Source organism: Schistocerca nitens, chromosome 9 (assembly GCF_023898315.1).
Source record: "Schistocerca nitens isolate TAMUIC-IGC-003100 chromosome 9, iqSchNite1.1, whole genome shotgun sequence".
NCBI classification, from domain to species: domain Eukaryota; kingdom Metazoa; phylum Arthropoda; class Insecta; order Orthoptera; family Acrididae; genus Schistocerca; species Schistocerca nitens.
The window spans coordinates 97,112,128-97,130,989 of record NC_064622.1 but is presented as its reverse complement, the minus strand read 5'-3'; the positions used below and the strand labels follow the sequence as shown (position 1 = coordinate 97,130,989).

The window sequence follows — 18,862 nt, the reverse complement described above, 5'->3', positions numbered from 1 at the left end:
TACGTGTACGACAGTTTTCGTTCTTATCCACATTCGTTTATATTCATCACTGTTAGGACGCTGACAACATCTCCGTTGGGCGCCCATAAAATCCCCAAACCACACACATACACGACTTATCGCCTTGAAATTTATGTCGCATATTAAGGTCTACAGTTACTTGGCGGTGTAATAAATGTAAGCTTCTAAACCGATGCAATCAAAAGATACGAACATCTATGTCACGTATTTTTATACTCATAAACTCAGTAATCAAAGTGTACATTGGCCAAGTATCATGTCATCTGTCAAGAAGAAAGAGTCATAGTACGAGTAACAAAAAACCGGAAAATTGTTATTTTGTAATTCTATTGCACGAAAAAATATTTCTTTTGTGATTTCTTATTCAACTTGAAACTTAAAATGAAAACATACTCGAAAGTCTTGGAATTACCGTGACCGATAACTTGCGAGTATCAGTGCTGATAACAGGAAAAGTCGTCTCGATTCTCGATTCCCGAGATGGATTCACTGTCCGTATCCATAACTGAAGTTCTGCGGATCCCTTCGAGCGCTAGTGCTTCTCGCACCTGGCCAGTTTTTGTTTTACGGAGATTAGGCCGTGGTCCGAGGTATAATTCTCTGCCTCACGTTTCATCTCCTAATGCTGGAGACGTCCTCAGAGGCTACTGTGCCGTCACGAGATGTCACACGTCCACGCCGACTTGAAATTCCGCGTCATTACATGAGAGCGAGTTCTACCAGGCTCGGCTGGTGGCGGCAAGGCTACTGCAGTTTCCCCGCCCTGTACGAGAGGGCACTGCTGTCGCGAGCGGCGGAGCTCCAGCGCCGTCTGCAGGTGTCGGGGAAGCCCCGCTGTGATGGAATGTTGTGGACCAGCCGAACAGGACGGACTTCAGAAGGTACCTGAGCAGCCATTGGCTGGTTGGTAGCTGGCAATACGTGTGTGCTGTTCGAGGGTGGAAGTACGGCATGTCGGGTGTCGTTTTGTTGCAGAGGGCTCTGGTATTTGCAGTTCCTTGAGAACACGAACTGGGAAAGTGTCTTGAGCTGTGAATGGGATAGAAATTGGTAAATGTGATGTACATGTCCAGACAAACAAATGATTACAATTCCAGAAAAAATTTGGTGATTTATTCCAGATAAACTGCTTTACAAATGGAGAAAGTTATTAAACACGGTTTTCCGAAACTCCTTCACCAAAGAAGACGAAGTAAATATTCCTAAATTGCAATCAAGAATCATAGAAGTCGATATCCTCGGTGTAGCAAAGCAGAATAAATCAATAAAGGCAAGGCCTCCAGTCCAGATTGTCTACCAGTCAGGTTCCTTTCAGAGTACGCTGATACAATAGCTCGATCATAGAAAGATCCTTACCTAAAGACTGGAAAATTGCTAAAGTCACACCATTACCCAGAAAGGGAAACAGGAGTAATCCGCTGAATTACAGGCCTATACCACTAACCTCGATTTGCAGTAGGGTTTTGGAACGTATTCTGTTTTCGAACATAATGAATTATCTCGAAGTAAACGATTTATTGATATATGTATGTATGTATGTATGTATGTATGTATGTTAACCAGGGACCCAGAAACGACAGAGAGGCGCCGTCCCCACCACAGTCGCAGTAGTCCACAACCCCACGATGACTACCGCAGTCCACTTCACCCCTCCGCCGCCCCGCACCGAACCCAGGGTTATTGTGCCGTTGGGCCCCCGGTGCCCCCCCCCCCCCCCCCAGGGAATGTCTCACACCAGACGAGTGTAACTCATATGTTTGTGTGATAGAGTAATGGTGGTGTACGCGTACATGGAGAACTAGTCTGCGCAGCAATCACTGACATAGTGTAACTGAGGCGGAATAAGGGGAACCATCTGCATTCGCCGAGGCAGATGGAAAACCGCCTATAAACCATCCACAGACTGGCCGGTTGACCGGACCTCAACACAAATGCGCCGGGTGGATTCGTGCCGGGGACCAGGCGCTCCTCCCCCCCGGAAAGCCGAGCGTTAGACTGCACAGCCAACCGGGTGGGCTATTGATATATAGTCAGCACGGATTCAGAAAATATAGTTCTTGTGAAACACAACTAGCTCTTCATACTCATGAAGAAATGAGTGCTATCGACAGCAGGTGTCAAATTGATTACACATTTTTAGATTTCCATTAGGCTTTCGACACCGTTCCTCACAGGCGACTTCTAACCAAACTGCCTGTCTACGGAATATCGCCTAAGTTGTGCAACTGGATTCGTCATTTCATGTCAGAAAGATCACAGTTCGTAGTAATAGACGGAAAGTCATCGAGTAAAACAAAAATAATAACCGGGGTTCCCCAAGGAAGTGTTATAGGCCCTCTTTTGTTTCTGATGTATATTAATGATGTAGCAGACAATCTGAGTAGCCCTCTCAGATTGTTTGCAGATGATGCTGGCATTTACCGTCTTGTAAAGTCACCCAATGACCAAAACGAATTGCAAAATGATTTAGATAAGATATCTGTATGTTGTGAAAAGTCGCAGTTGACCCTGAATAAAGAAACGTGTGAAGTTATTCACATGAGTACTAAAAGAAATCTGCTAAATTTACATTACACGATAAGTCACACAAATATGAAGGCTGTAAATCCAACTAAATACTTATGGATTACAATCGACCTAAACTGGAATGATCACATACGAAATGTTGGGATAGAGCAGACCAAAGACTGCGATTCATTTGGAGAACACTTTGAAGGTGCAACAGGTCTACTAAAGAGACTGCTTACACCACGCTTCTCCGCTATATTCTGGTGTGTTGCTGTGCAGTGTGTGATCCGCATCAGGTGGGACTGACGAATGACATCGATAAAGTTCAAAGAAGGGCATCTCGTTTTCTGTTATCGCGAAATAGGGGAGATAGTGCCACAGACATTATACGTGAATAGGAGTGGCAATCATTAATCACAGGCGTTTTTTGTTGCTACGGGATCTTCTCATGAAACTTCAATCAACAGTTCTCTACTCCAATGGCGAAAACATTCTGTTGGCACCCACCTACATAGGAAGAAATGATCATCACTATAAAATAAGAGAAATCCCAGCACGCACAGAAAAATTTAAGTGGTCGTTTTGCTTGCTTGCCGTTCGAGAATGGAATAGTAGAGACACAGCTTGAAGATGGTTCATTAAAGCCTGTGCCAGGCACTTTAGTGTGGAAAGCAGAGTAATCACATAGATCACGTAAGTAGTAGAGCAACAAGGACGTCACCTCACTCTCCATTGTTGCCAAATTTATTCAAGATGGCGGCGATAGATATGGCAACATTGCAATGACGTCATGGTGGGAAGTTCAAATTTTGTTGGGAAGATAGGTCAATTGGCCTACCTCCACTAACCTAACCATCTCTCCTCCCCCCTCCCCTATCCACCCCTCCCTCCCCAACCCCCCACCCTCTCCTCCCCCAGAAAACGGCTGGATGTCCAAATTCCCATCAGGAAAATGCAACACACCATGGCTACCTCCACTAACCTAACAAAATGGCCTGAAAATACGTTACTTGGCTACCTCCACTAACCTAACCCTCTCCCTTCCCCCCTCCACTATCCACCCCTCCCTCCCCAACCCCCCCACCCTCCCCTCCCCCATAACATGGCAGGAAGTCCAAATTCCTATAAGGAAAATGGAACACACCATGACTACCTCCACTAACCTAACAAAATGGCCGGAAAATACGTTACTTGTGCTACCTCCACTAACCTAACCCTCTTCCCCCCTCCCCTATCCACCCCTCCCTCCCCAACTTCCCCACCCTTCCCTGTCCCAGAAAACAGTGGAAGTCCAAATTCCATAAATTCCATCAGGACAATGCAACACACCACGACTACCTCCACTAACCTAAGAAAATGGCTGGAAAATAGCTTACTTGGGATACCTCCACTAACCTAAGTCATCCAAGTGCCACCTCTTCCTAGGAATTGACGGTAAAATGACTCAGCTTGTGCTAGATAGGATGCACAATTAGAGACAGTATCGCCATCAAGTGTGTTAACTCTGAGGTCCAGAGTCCAGCTGACCTAGTACACCAACGCTGTCGCCCCTCCCATGACGTAATCCAAGATGGCGGTCTGGAGGGGAAAAATGGCGTAAAAGGACTCTCCTGTGCTGGGCTGCTGGATAGGATGGACTTAAGTTTCTGTTTTGCAGGCAGTCTTAATTTAAACAATTTGAGGCAGTAGCTCCTTCCACTGTATTCACCATGAGGTGTGTGCGTGCTGGGGGGGGGGGGGGGGGGGCAGGAAGAACTGGCCACAGTTCGCGAGCAGCTGAGTGTGCTGTTAGCCACGGTCAGCCGTCTTCAGGCTGCTGCTGCCTCGAGGTGCAGCGACAGCGGAGGGTCTGGCGTGGGTCTTGAGACACCTCAGGTGTCGCTTACTGCGTCCGCTAACTCAGCCGCCGAAGCACCTTCTAGTGTACCCGGCGCATTGGGGCTGCCCATACCTCAGGGTGAGTGGTGGACTGCAACGCGTTCGCATCACTCGAGGCGGAGGGCCAATGTGGAGGCTGGCCGGCTGGCCTCACCCGTTCATCCTGTCAGTGGGCAGGTGGCCGCTCCTTCAGCAGGGCCTGAGCAGGCACACGGGGGCAAAGGCTTGCTGGTTATTGGGAGCTCCAACGTTAGGTGGGTGATGGAGCCCCTTAGGGAAATAGCATACAGGGTTGGAAAGAAATCCAACATGTACTCAGTTTGTCTGCCGGGGGGCCTCATCCAAGATGTGGAGGCGGCCTTGCCTGCGGCTATCGAGCGTACGTGGTGCAGTCATCTGCAAGTAGTAGCTCACGTTGGCACCAATGATGCCTGTAACTTGGGTTCTGAGGCAATCCTCAGTTCGTACAGGTGGCTGGCGGATTTGGTGAAGACTGCTGGCCTCACACACGGGGTGCAAGCAGAGCTCTCTATTTGCAGCAACGTTCCCAGAGTGCATCGGGGTCCTTTGGTTTGGAGCCAAGTGGAGGGTCTCAACCAGAGGCCTCGTCGGCTCTGTGATGATCTTGGCTGCCGATTTCTAGACTTGCGCTATTGGGTGGGGAATTGTAGGACGCCCCTAGATAGGTCAGGGGTGCACTACACAAAGGAAGCAGCTACTCGGGTAGCAGAGTATTTGTGGTGTGCACATGTTTTTTTTTTAGGTTAGGCAGTAGTGTGAGGTGTCCTGATGAACACTCACCAGTTGATGTGCAGGCAGGGAAATCAGGACGCGCTCAGTGTAAAGACACTTCACCTATCAAGATATTAGCAGTAAATTTTCAGAGTGTTCGGAATAAAGTTCCTGAATTTGCTGTCCTCCAGGAAGTGTGTGGCGCGCAAATTATTCTTGGGACTGTGACCTGGCTGAACCCTGAGATATGAAGTTCTGAAATATTTAGTGAGGGTTGGAACGTGTATCGGAAAGACAGATTAGACACTGTAGGAGGTGGTGTCTTCATTGCAGTTGACAAAAAAATTGTGTCTACTGAGGTCAAAGTAGAGTGTGATTGTGAAGTTATCTGGACACGTTTAACAGGGCTAGGGGAAATAAAGTTAATTGTGGGGTGTTATTACCAGCCACCAGAATCCACCATGACAGTTCTAGAATTATTCAAAGGGAGTCTACATTCTATATCGCAGAAGTACCCGGATCATGCTATATTAGTCGGAGGCGACTTCAACCTACCTAGTATAGACTGGGATGTCTATGGATTCATTACAGGTGGTACAGACAAGCCGTCATGTGTATTACTTTTGAACGCATTATCCGAAAACTGTCTTGAGAATCTAAATCGAGAGCCAATGAGTAATGGAAATATTTTAGATCTGGTAGCCACAAACAGACCAGGCCTCATCGACGGTGTCAGCGTTGAGACAGGTATTAGTGATCATGATGTTGTCATTATGACTATGGTTACGAAAGCTAAAAAGTTGGTCAAGAAGGCTAGGAGAGTATTCTTACTAGAAAGAGCAGATAAGCAGTTGTCAGCATCCCACTTAGTAAATGAATCAACTTCATTTACTTCCGGAACGATGGACGTGGAAGAATTATGGGCAAATTTTAAACACATTGTAAATCATGCATTGGACAAGTATGTGCCGAAAAAGTGGGTTACAGACGGAAAAGACCCACCGTGGTTTAACAGCGCAATTCGGAGAATGCTCAGGAAGCAAAGGCAGTTGCACTCGTGGTACAAGAATGATCAGGAGAATGAGGACAGGCAAAAGTTAGTAGAGATTCGTGCTGCTGTAAAAACAGCGATGCGCGAAGCATTCAATCACTACCACCGTCATACCTTAGCAAAAGATCTTGCTGAAAACCCAAGGAAATTCTGGTCTTACGTAAAATCGGTAAGCGGGTCGAAGGCTTCCATCCGGTCACTCACTAATCAGTCTGGCCTGGCAACGGAAGACAGCAAAACGAAAGCTGAAATTTTAAATTTAGCATTTGAGAAATCTTTCACGCAGAAGGATCATACAAACATACCGCCGTTTGAGTCTCGTACAGATTCCCGTATGGAGGACATAGTGATAGACATCCCTGGGGTTGTGAAGCAGCTGAATGGGTTGAAAATAAATAAATCGCCAGGTCCTGATGGGATTCCATTCGGTTTTACAGAGAGTACTCTACTGCATTGGCTCCTTACTTAGCTTGCATTTATCGCGAATCTCTTGCCCAACGTAAAGTCCCGAGCGACTGGAAAAAGCGTAGGTGACGCCTGTATATAAGAAGGGTAGCAGGACGGATCCTCAAAATTACAGACCAATAACCTTAACATCGGTTTGTTGCAGGATTCTCGAACATATTCTCAATTCGAATATAATGAATTTCCTTGAGACAGAGAAGTTGCTGTCCATGCATCAGCACGGCTTTAAAAAGCATCGTTCCTGCGAAACGCAACTCGCCCTTTTTTCACATGATATCTTGCGAACTATGGATGAAGGGTATCAGACGGATGCCATATTCCTTGACTTCCGGAAAGCGTTTGACTCGGTGCCCCACTGCATGCTCCTAACTAAGGTAAGAGCATATGGGATTGGTTCCCAAATATGTGAGTGGCTCGAAGACTTCTTAAGTAATAGAACCCAGTACGTTGTCCTCGATGGTGAGTGTTCATCGGAGGTGAAGGTATCATCTGGAGCGCCCCAGGAAAGTGTGGTAGGTCCGCTGCTGTTTTCTATCTACATAAATGATCTTTTGGATAGGGGTGGATAGCAATGTGCGGCTGTTTGCTGATGATGCTGTGGTGTTCGGGAAGGTGTCGTCGTTGAGTGACTGTAGGAGGATACAAGATGACTTGGACAGGATTTGTGATTGGTGTAAAGAATGACAGCTAGCTCTAAATATAGATAAATGTAAATTAATGCAGATGAATAGGAAAGAGAATCCCGTAATGTTTGAATACTCCATTAGTAGTGTAGCGCTTGACACAGTCAAGTCGATTAAATATTTGGGCGGTACATTGCAGAGCGATATGAGGTGGGGCAAGCATGTAACGGCAGTTGTGGGGTAGGCGGATAGTCGTCTTCGGTTCATTGGTAGAACTTTGGGAAGATGTGGTTCATCTGTATAGAACACCGCTTATAGAACGCTGGTTGACCTATTCTTGAGTACTGCTCGAGCGTTTGGGATCCCTATCAGGTCGGACTGAGGGAGGACATAGAAGCAATTCAGAGGCGGGCTGCTAAATTAATTACTGGTAGGTTTGATCATCACGCGAGTGTTACGGAAATGCTTCAGGAACTCAGGTGGGAGTCTCTAGAGGAAAGGAGGCGTTCTTTTCGTGAATCGCTACTGAGGAAATTTAGAGAACCAACATTTGAGGCTGACTGCAGTACAATTTTACTGCCGCCAACTTATATTTCGCGGAAAGACGACAAAGATACGATAAGAGAGATTAGGGCTCGTACAGAGACATATAGGCAGTCATTTTTCCCTCGTTATGTTTGGGAGTGGAACAAGGAGAGAAGATGCTAGTTGTGGTATGAGTTACCCTCCGCCACGCACCGTATGGTGGATTGCGGAGTATGTATGTAGATGTAGAGGTCTGGAGTCCAACTGACCTAGTACACAGTACTGCCACCAGCATGCACTTTCATCGCATGGCGGTCTGGAGGGGGAAAATGGCGGGAGAATGGCTCAGCCTGTGCTGGGATACTGGAGCAAGGGGGGAGTGTACTTTATCTTCGAGTAATTTATTTAGGGACGGATTTGACATAGTATATTTATTACACCGATACAAAACACTCACCCTGATGTGCTCGGGGTCACAATACACAGCATACAGACACGCAAACAACTCGTAAATTACCGAACTAATGCAGTACACTAATGTGCAGGGACGCAAAACCTCCTTAATTGTCAAAATAATGCAAGTAAAACGCTTTGCAGACAAGCTTGCTTATCGTCAACTGTCTAAATCATGCATTGCACAGCCTACAGATCTGTTCACAAAATAATGCAACAGACACGCAAACACTTCGTAAATTGTCAAAAAATAATGCCTGTGTAACGCTGTTCAAACACGCTCATAGCGCTTAAACACCCGAAAATAATGTAGTGCAAAACTCCCAGTGCACGTAAGAAACGCAATGTATCAGTAATTTCGGGAAGGAAACACGTGATGTCTCGTTAGAACCATTGGGAAGAACGCAATCGGTGTTATCTGGGCTATTTTCGTAAACAGCTCCTGGCCACTGCGAGAACATTTTGTAGCGATGCGTCAGCCACGCTGGGCAGGGAAGCACGCATGCTTGGCTAGACGTGGCTCGCATGTCCCATTAAGAACACTAGGAACAATGCATCCTGTGCTATTCTGGGAAGCAATGGAACAGATTTCTGCAGCGTCTGCGAGGATGAGTTGCTCGGCAATTAGGTCTTCGTTGGACCACAGGTAGAGAGAGGGATCGCGCCAGTGATGGTGAACGCATGTGTCTGTTCCAGAGGGTGACTGTACGCTTGTTTAAGTAGACATGTGACGTCAGTATAATACTCAATGAACTCCAAGGGTAGGCGCGAGTTTCGCCTGCCATCGGCAGCGACGTGACAACACTGGCTTGTGTCCGGCTGGCCCTGCAAAGTGCGAGTGCACATTGAACAGTTTGCTGATACATTACGTTTTTTTAGAGTTATGTGCATCCTACCCAGCACAGGCTGAGTCATTTTACCGCCAATTCCTAGGGAGACGTGGCGGTTGGATGACTTATGTTAGTGGAAGTAGCCCAATTAACCTATTTTGCGGCCATTTTCTTAGGTTAGTGGAGGTAGTCGTGGTGTGTTGCATTGTCCTGACGGACTTTGAATTTCGCGTCATTTTCTGGGGGAAGGGAGGGGGTGGGAGTGGGTGAGTAGGAGGGGATGCTATGGGAGGGGTTGGGTAATGGGAAGGGTTTAGGTTAGTGGAGGTAGCCCAATTGACCTATCTTCCCACCATAATTTGAACTTGTCACTGTGACGTCATAGGAACATTGCTATATCTATCGCCGCCATCTTGGATCCGCCATCTTGAACAAATTTGGCAACAGTGGAGAGTAGGGATATCCTCCTGAGGGATATAGTCCGAAATTATGTCCAACTGGCGCATTACGTAGTCGATAATCCAAGGTGGTTGGAGGGCCCTGCGCATTATGCTCCAAACGATTTCAATTGAGAAGAGATCAGGCGACCTTGTTGGCATAGGTAGGGTTTGGCAAGCATAAAGAGAAGCAGTAGAAACTCTTCCCGTTTGAGGGCGAGCACTGTTTTCCTGAAATGTAAGCCCAGGTTGGATTTCCATGAAGGACAACAAAACGGGGCGTAGGATATTGTTGACATACCAATGTGCTATAAGACTGCTGCAGGTGGCAACCAAAGGGATGCTACTATCAAAAGAAACGGCACCCCAGATCATCACTCCTGGTTCTCGAGCCATATGGCATGCGATAATCAAGTTGGCATTCCAGCGCTGCCTGAGACGTCTCCAGACACGTCTTTGGCCTGGGAGATCATTGACTGGAATATAACTGTCTTCTTTGAACGGTCCTGCTGCGAACTGAGCCTCGATGACCAGCTTGCCAAATCCTACCTCGGCCAGCAAGGTCGCTGGATCTCTGTCCAAACTGAAAACGTTTGGAGGAATACGGGCAGGGCCGTCCAACTGTCTAGGATTTACACGATTGAAAGCGCCAATTGGACAGAATTTCCCCCATGGCATCCCTCAGGAGGACATCCAACAGCTCTACCACACAATGTCAAGCCGAATAACTGCTCGCATAAATGCGAGAGATGAACCAACACGTTATTGACTTGCTCAGTTTGTGAAGCTCTTTCTCTTGAATAAATCATCTCATTTTTATCAAATTGTATTTATCTTTTTGTCTCTGCATGTACATCACGTCTACCAATTTCCGTCGTATTTGGACAGTTCTTTCGTGGTGCGTTGTTTTTTCTGCCTTAGAGTGTATTTACATGAAAACAGCAGACAGTAGTACTAAGTGGGCTATTACTGTGTGCAAGGGTGACCATGTTATTACTGCGTCAAGTGATTTTGTGAGATACTCATTACGCCTGGTTCTGAGAACAAAGGATAAAATTACTTCAGGCGGGTCTAACAGCAGTTTTCAGTGTACCAATTCGTATTTGTCATCAGTGATACTTATGCATCTGGATAATAAAACTGTTTTTGGGCAAATTGTGATGAGTGACAAGTCTAATTTTTTATAGTTCTGTATACGATAGGGCCTGTGGGCACGATGAAGTAGAGCAAATTTCCCGTGAATTTTTTTGCGTCTTGTATAGCGTGATTATATTTAGCTCACTGGTTCTATTCATTGACATTGTTATCGATTTTCTATATTCCTTCCAGACTTTTTATTTTCTGACTTCCTCTAGCGTAAATTAATTCTCTTATTGTTAATGTTGTGTAGTTATCACTTTTGTCTTTCTGGGCTTGTTCTCTCAGGCTGGATTTTAATTATTCTTCTAATGGCTCTAGCATTCATCCTCAATTGAGCAAGAATTATTCTGCTACGAAATATTGGTCTTTATTCTACCACTCTGTGGGTTGATTCACAGTCGTTTTTAAAGAAGGTTCTGATTTTATAGTAAACTGAAAATTTGTGCACATTGGTAAATAAAATTTTAGAAGTTATGTTCACTCACGGCTTAAGTCAGCCATACCACCTTCCTGTACCATTACAACTGTAGTGAAATAGTAGTTTCACACTTAAAGAAGCTCAGTAAGCCGAAATGTTTATACATATCGACGTCACGTCATCTGACCACCGTCTAAGATGGCGGAGTCGCTCCCACGCATGTTATGGAGGTTGTAGAGAAGACTTTGCGCTGTTCACTTTAGTTAACACTAAAGCGCACAACCTAATTCCAATCCTTCCTCTTCTGAGGTAAAGTTGTTTTTGTGTTATTGAATTTCTATGGCCGCTCTATACATTTTAGTATAGTAATAACTGAGTCTACACTGCACAACAGAATTATATGAACACTTTTCGAGATCCCGTAACTGTCTCCCACTGCGACGCAGAAGTTTGAAATTTGGCTCCGAGGTGCCTACAGCCTCCCTCCCTCACGGAACAAAAGCGTGCCACCTTGTGACGTCACTCGAGCTTGACGACGTATCAAACAACAAGTCGCCGACACCTGCGAAAGAAAGGCCAGAACTCAAGAAGTTCGTGTGTCGTTTAAGGTGCGTTAATGGTGTCACATTGGCACCAAGTTTCATCACAAATCTGCCCAACGCCACCGGGGGCCCGTCATACTCTGGGAAGGTCCTCACAGTCCCTCTTACCCAGATGTCGTCCTTTCTTTTGACGCCTCTGTGATAGAGGTCAGAGCCGAAACCCCTAGCACTGAAATCACGCGGTTTTCTTTTGGGCGACTGAGAATAACATTTCGGAGACACTGCGGCTCAGAATCGGCACGAAGAGGTTTCAGGGGATAGAGTAGAGGGAGTCAATGAAGTCACCTTAAATCTTAACGACACCATCCTACAACAGTGGACTGGAAGACGTAGGCAACAGGACCTTGTTCACTGCTTTTGGCCTCCTAGGTCACCAGATTTCACACCTTGCGATATTCTTCTGTGGGATTACCTAAAAAATGGAATCTTCGTTTCACCTATGTCAGCTAATCTTCAAGAGCTGAGAAATCGAATAGTTGGAGCTGTCGATTCAATGAAGACGGACCTGCCGATTGGTTCGTGGAATGAAATGGGCTACCGTTTCGATGCGTTTCGAGATCATGGTTCTCATACTGAGCGTATGGTATAGTGTGTCTGCCAACGTAAAAATCTGAACCTCAGTGACATGCGCAATGCGTTTCTACATCTACATCTACGTGATTACTCTGCTATTCACAATAAAGTGCCTGGCAGAGGGTTCAATGAACCACCTTCAAACTGTCTCTCTACCGTTGCACTCTCGAACGGCACGCGGGAAAAACGAGCACTTAAATTTTTCCGTGCGAACCCTGATTTCTCTTATTTTATGGTGATGATCATTTCTCCCTATGTAGGTGAGTGACAACAGAATTTTTTCGCAATCGGAGGAGAAAACTGGTTCAAAAATGCTTCAAATGGCTCTGAGCACTATGGGACTTAACACCTCAGGTCATCAGTCCCATAGAACTTAGAGCTACTTAAACCTAACTAACCTAAGTACATCACACACATCCATGCCCGAGGCAGGGTTTTAACCTGCGACCGTAGTGGTCGCGCGGTTCCAGACTGAAGCGCCTAGGACCGCTCGGCCACATCGGCCGGCGAGAAAACTGGTGATTGAAATTTCATGAGAAAATTCCGTCGCAACGAAAAACGCCTTTGTTTTAATGATTGCCACTCCAATTCACGTATCATGTCTGTGACACTGTCTCCCCTATTTCGCAATAATACTAAACGAGCTGTCCTTCTTTGTACTTTTTCGATGTCTCCGTCAGTCCCACCTGATGCGGATCCCACACCGCACAGCAGTACTCCAGAATAGGGCGGACAAGCGCAGTGCAAGCAGTCTCTTTGGTTGACCTGTTACACCTTCTTAGTGTTCTGCCAATGATTCGCAGTCTTCGATTTGCTCTACCCACAATATTATCTATGTGATCGTTCCAGTTTAGGTTATTTGTAATTGTAATCCCTAAGTATTTAGTTGAATTTACAGCCCTCAGACTTGTGTGACTTACCGCGTAATCGAAATTTAGCTGATTTCTTTTAGTACTCATGTGAATAACTTCGCACTTTTCTTTATTCAGGGCCAATTGCCACTTTTCGCACCATACAGATATCTTATCTAAATCATTTTGCAAGTCGTTTTGATCGTCTGATGACTTTACAAGACGGTAAATGACAGCATCATCTGCAAACAATCTAAGACGGCTACTCAGATTGTCTATTGTTACTGTGGTGTCACCGCCAGACACCACACTTGCTAGGTGGTAGCCTTTAAATCGGCCGCGGTCCGTTAGTATACGTCGGACCCGCGTGTCGCCACTATCAGTGATTGCAGACCGAGCGCCGCCACCCGGCAGTTCTAGAGAGAGTTCCTAGCACTCACCCCATTTGTACAGCCGACTCTGCTACCGATGGTTCACGGTCTACATACGCTCTCATTTGCCGAGACGACAGTTTAGCATAGCCTTCAGCTACGTCATTTGCTACGACCCAGCAAAGCGCCATATTCAGTTTCTATATGTCTTCTGAACAGATAATATTGTGAATCATGTACTGTCAAAAGCGACGTTCATCATTAATGGATTAAAGTTAAGTATCAAACTAATTATGTCCGCTTTCTGAATTCTAATTCCTTGTCATGTTCCAGACCTCACGTCAGTATAGTTCTTCCCTCCTCACGCCAGCCTTCGTGAGCTAAAACGCGTGCATTTCGGCCTCCTCTAGTAACACGGTGTTGGCACTTCTGCCAACACTACAGTTATTACCTTTCATAGCTCGTCTTCAATAAAGAATTGAAATAGATTCTTTGTTTTTGAATCGCCCTGTATAATATCGACATGCAGTTCATACTGAGTTTTCTTTTCTCAGGTCCAAACTTATTTGACCTCGGAACGTCGGGAGCAATGCAGGAGGTGAAGTTCCTGATGGCGCACGGGAGGGGCTGGTGCCGGAGGGCCCTGGAGGAGGAGGACATGCGGAAGCTGGTGGCGTCGAAGGACCGCAGGTACGACCTGCTGCTGATCGAGGTGTTCTTCAACGACTGCCTGTTCGCGCTGGCGCACAAGTTCCGGGTGCCGACGGTGGGGGCGTGCGCCCTGGGCGGCGGCGCCAGCTGGATGGGCGACACGGTGGGCAACCCCTACCCGCACAGCTACCTACCGGAGCCCTTCCTCAAGTTCACCAGCCGCATGAGCCTGCCCGAGCGCCTCTACAACGCCTTATTCGGCACCTACTTCAGACTGGTGCGCGAGTTCAGCTACCTGCCGCAGCTGGACGCCATCGTCCGGGAGCGCTTCGGCGACCCCAGCATGCCGCCCTTGTCGCACATCCAGCGCAACATGTCTCTGCTGCTGGTCAACAGCCACGTCAGCTTCTACTACCCGCGCCCGCTCGTTCCCAACTTGATAGAAGTCGGCGGGATGCACATCAAGCCGCCGAAAAAGCTCCCGGATGTAAGTATGCGACCTCTGGGAAAGTTTGTTGACTTAATCTACTTCTACACTACTGGCCATTAAAAATGCTACACCACAAAGATGACGTCCTACAGACGCGAAATCTAACCGACAGGAAGAAGATGCTCTGATATGCAAATGATTAGCTTTTCAGAGCATTCACACAAGGTTGGCGCCAGTGGCGACACCTACAACGTGCTGGCATGAGGGAAGTTTCCAACCGATTTCTCATACACAAACAGCAGTCGACCGGCGTTGCGTGGTGAAACGTTGTTGTGATGCCTCGTGTAAGAAGGAGAAATGCGTACCATCACGTTTCCGACTTTGATAAAGGTCGGATTGTAGCCTATCGCGATGCGATTGCTGCTCGCGTTGGTCGAGATCCAATGACTGTTAGCAGAATATGGAATCGGTGGGTTCAGGAGGGTAATACGGAACGCCGTGCTGGATCCCAACGACCTCGTATCACTAGCAGGCGAGATGACAGGCATCTTATCCGCATGGCTGTAGCGGATCGTGCAGCCACGTCTCGATCCCGGAGTCAACAGATGCAGACGTTTGCAAGACAACAACCATCTGCACGAACAGTTCGACGACGTTTGCAGCAGCGTGGACTATCAACTCGGAGACCATGGCTGCGGTTACCCTTGGCGCTGCATCACAGACAGGAGCGCCTGCGATGGTGTACTCAACGACGAACCTGGGTGCACGAATGCCAAAACGTCATTTTTTCGGATGAATCCAAGTTCTGTTTACAGCATCATGATGGTTGCAGCCGTGTTTGGCGACATCGCGGTGAACGCGCATTGGAAGCGTGTATTCGTCATCGCCATACTGGCATATCACCCGGCGTGATGGTATGGGGTGCCATTGGTTACACGTCTCTGTCACCTCTTGTTCGCATTGACGGCACTTTGAACAGTGGACGTTACATTTCAGATGTGTTACGACCCTTCTTTCGATCCCTGCGGAACCCTACATTTCAGCAGGATAATGCACGACCAAGTGTTGCAGGTCCTGTACGGGATTTTCTGGATACACAAAATATTCGACTGCTGCCCTTGCCAGCACATTCTCCAGATCTCTCACCAATTGAAAACATCTGGTCAATGGTAGTCGAGCAACTGGCTCGTCACAATACGCCAGTCACTACTCTTGATGAAGTGTGGCATCGTGTTGAAGCTGCATGGGCAGCTGTACCTGTACACTCCATCCAAGCTCTATTTGACTAAATGCCCAGGCGTATCAAGGCCGTTATTGCGTACAGAGTTGATTGTTCTGGGTACTGATTTCTCAGGATCTATGCACCCAAATTGCATGAAAATGTAATCACGTGTCAGTTCTAGTATAATATATTTGTCCAATGAATACTCGTTTATCATCTGGATTTCTTTTTGGTGTAGCAATTTTAATGGCCAGTAGTGTAAATCTATATTTTTCCAACAGTTGTGAAGTTTATGGTCGAAGTACTTCCGGTTATGCCTGTGGCGCAAGTCCGAGACTGGGGTACCTTACGTACAATAGAGCGTTTTTTCACAGCGAGACTAGGACTTGCCATTGCCTCGACCGCCTTTTACCACACGAAGAGATCGCCAGTACTTGTTTGATAGCAGGCCGGATGGACCTGGAGGAACTGGAATGGGGAAAGATCCTCACCTCTATCCAGATAGGTGGACAGAATGTATTCGACTTGCGGATAATATTGCGTTACTGGCAGAGAACGAAAGACTTATGATTGGGCCGGCCGAAGTGGCCGTGCGGTTAAAGGCGCTGCAGTCTGGAACCGCAAGACCGCTACAGTCGCAGGTTCGAATCCTGCCTCGGGCATGGATGTTTGTGATGTCCTTAGGTTAGTTAGGTTTAACTAGTTCTAAGTTCTAGGGGACTAATGACCTCAGCAGTTGAGTCCCATAGTGCTCAGAGCCATTTGAACCATTTTTTTGAACTTATGATTGGAATGTTAAAAGAACTAAATGAAACCTGTGAGGAATCTGGAGTGAGAATTAATAAGAAAAAGACAAAATGTATGGTGATAAGTGCAAGAAAAGTAAGAACGGCTATCGAATAGTATAGGAAGATAGGATGAGGAGGAGGAGATTAGCTTCTAACGTCCCGTCGACAACGAGGTCATTAGAGACGGAGCACAAGCTCGGATTAGGGAAGGATGGAGAAGGAAATCGGCCGTGCCCTTTCAAAGGAACCATCCCGGCATTTGTCGGAAGCAATTTAGGGAAATCACGGAAAACCTAAATCTGGATGGCCGGTCGCTAGTTTGAACAGTCGTCCTCCCGAATGCGAGTCCAGTGTGCTAACCACTGCGCCACCTCGCTATAGGAAGACACAATACAAGTTAGTGCTTTTAGATACCTCGGAAGCATAATTTCGGAAGACATGAGGTGCAATGACGATGTGAAGACGAGTGTAGCAATTGCCAAGAAGGCTTTTAATAAGAAGAGGGTGCTCCTATGTGGGTGCATGGACATCGACCTGAGGAAGAGGCTGGCGAAGTGCTTCATACGCAACTTGGCATTATACGGAGCTGAGACATGGACACTGAGGAAGGAGGAAGAAAGAACAGAAGCATCTGAGATGTAAATTTGGAGGAGAATGAAAAGGATAAAGTGTATTGATAAAGTGAGAAATAAGGAGGTGTTGAGAAAAGTTTGGAAAGAGAGAGAAATTTTAAAGGTAACCAGGAAGATGAAATATGATTAGCTTAGGCATTGGATGAGGAGAGATTGCTTTACTGATGGGTGCTATGGAAGGAACGGTGAAAGAAATAAAAAGAAAAGGATACAGAAGATACCAGATGGTGGATAGTATAAGGATATAAAACAACTATGAGAAAACGAATAGGGTATCAAATGACAGGACTGCATGTGAAGACGTGCCCTAGGGCATAACACTGGTGATGATGATATTCCAGGATTTAATCCAGGATCTCCAGAACGAGAGCCGAGTCCTCTACCCGGTAGACCACCGTGGCCACTCTACCTGTTATGCGACGTACCAGAGTTTCTTCCCGTTTCATTTGTATATGGAGCACGGAACGGATGACTGCTTAAATGCCTCTAAGCGCGCTGTAATAACTATAATCTTTTTTAAAATTTCTTTGTCGATGTTGGCGGTGGCATTTCAGAGGCACAACAGCTGTAATTATGTGTAAGATTGTAGTCATTCTAAGGCTGCCATTTCGTTGATGCTGATTATTAATGCAACATAAACGGTCGATTTCGGAATACACTTTCCACCACCAAATTATAATTTTTGGAAACTCGTGGTAAGTTCCTATGGCACCAAACTGCTGAGGTCATCGGTCCCTAGGCTTACACACTACTTAATCTGTCTTTAACTTACGCTAAGGACAACACACACACTTATGCCCGAGGGAGGACACGAACCTCCGTCGGGGTCAGATTATAACTGTTTTAGCTGTGTGACATGTCTGAAACCCCATGAAAAAACAAAAATACACATTTATATTGCGTCCTAGTAAATGTTTACTACGTGAAAGAAATTTAATCACCGGACTTATCTAATATGCAGGATTTATAAGATACCAAACAATGTACAGGTACCGAGTCATCCACATAAGGATCGAAAGGCTGACTATGAGTACAACACCAGTAATGACATTCAATTTTAAATTAATGTCACAATAGCACCAAAAATCGTAAATGAAGGTTACTAATACTCGGTTTCGTGTAGCTCATTTTCACAAGAAAAGCAACTACAAGCCATCATTAAAACCACGTTGTGGGGCAGTAGGTTACATACAAAAAATTATGTAGTAAACTTAGATGTTCATGCACTTCAAACAGTTAATTTGTACGATAATACTTTTAATTCATGTTACTTTTCAAGTGCCAATCAATTAATAAGAAAAAAATTACAAGCAGCAACATTCACGAATACGATCTTGACTAGAGCGGTTTTAATATACTCTGTCTTAAGTTCATTTCACAAAGGAGTGAATGTATTAAAGTACTGTGTGCCTCAAAAAGGGAGGCCATTTTATATAATTATTAAGGCAGCCTGCGAATTACCTTCTATATTCCGTTGCCGCGTCTTCCTCTTCCAACTCTGGCGTCAGACTGGTCCCAGAAACCTCTGCCCATTTATTGCCAAATCCTCTTCAACAACTCTGTCGGTTACAATAGGCTTTTGCATAATAAGATGGCTGCCTCTGTTCACGCCTGACGCCGTCCAGAGAGTCTAACTCAGTACTCTTGCTCCGAAAACTTAT

The 18,862-nt window shown here is 46.1% G+C and overlaps 1 protein-coding gene across 1 annotated transcript in view; it reads left to right on the top strand.

The window, feature by feature from the left end:
- LOC126203613 (UDP-glycosyltransferase UGT5-like) overlaps nt 1-18,862 on the top strand; it is a 142,919-nt gene that overhangs the window by 80,294 nt on the left and 43,763 nt on the right. Inside the window, exon 3 of the mRNA XM_049937980.1 lies at nt 14,033-14,616. Within this exon, the coding sequence (XP_049793937.1) occupies nt 14,033-14,616 (584 nt within the window). The remainder of the gene's footprint in view (nt 1-14,032; nt 14,617-18,862) is intronic.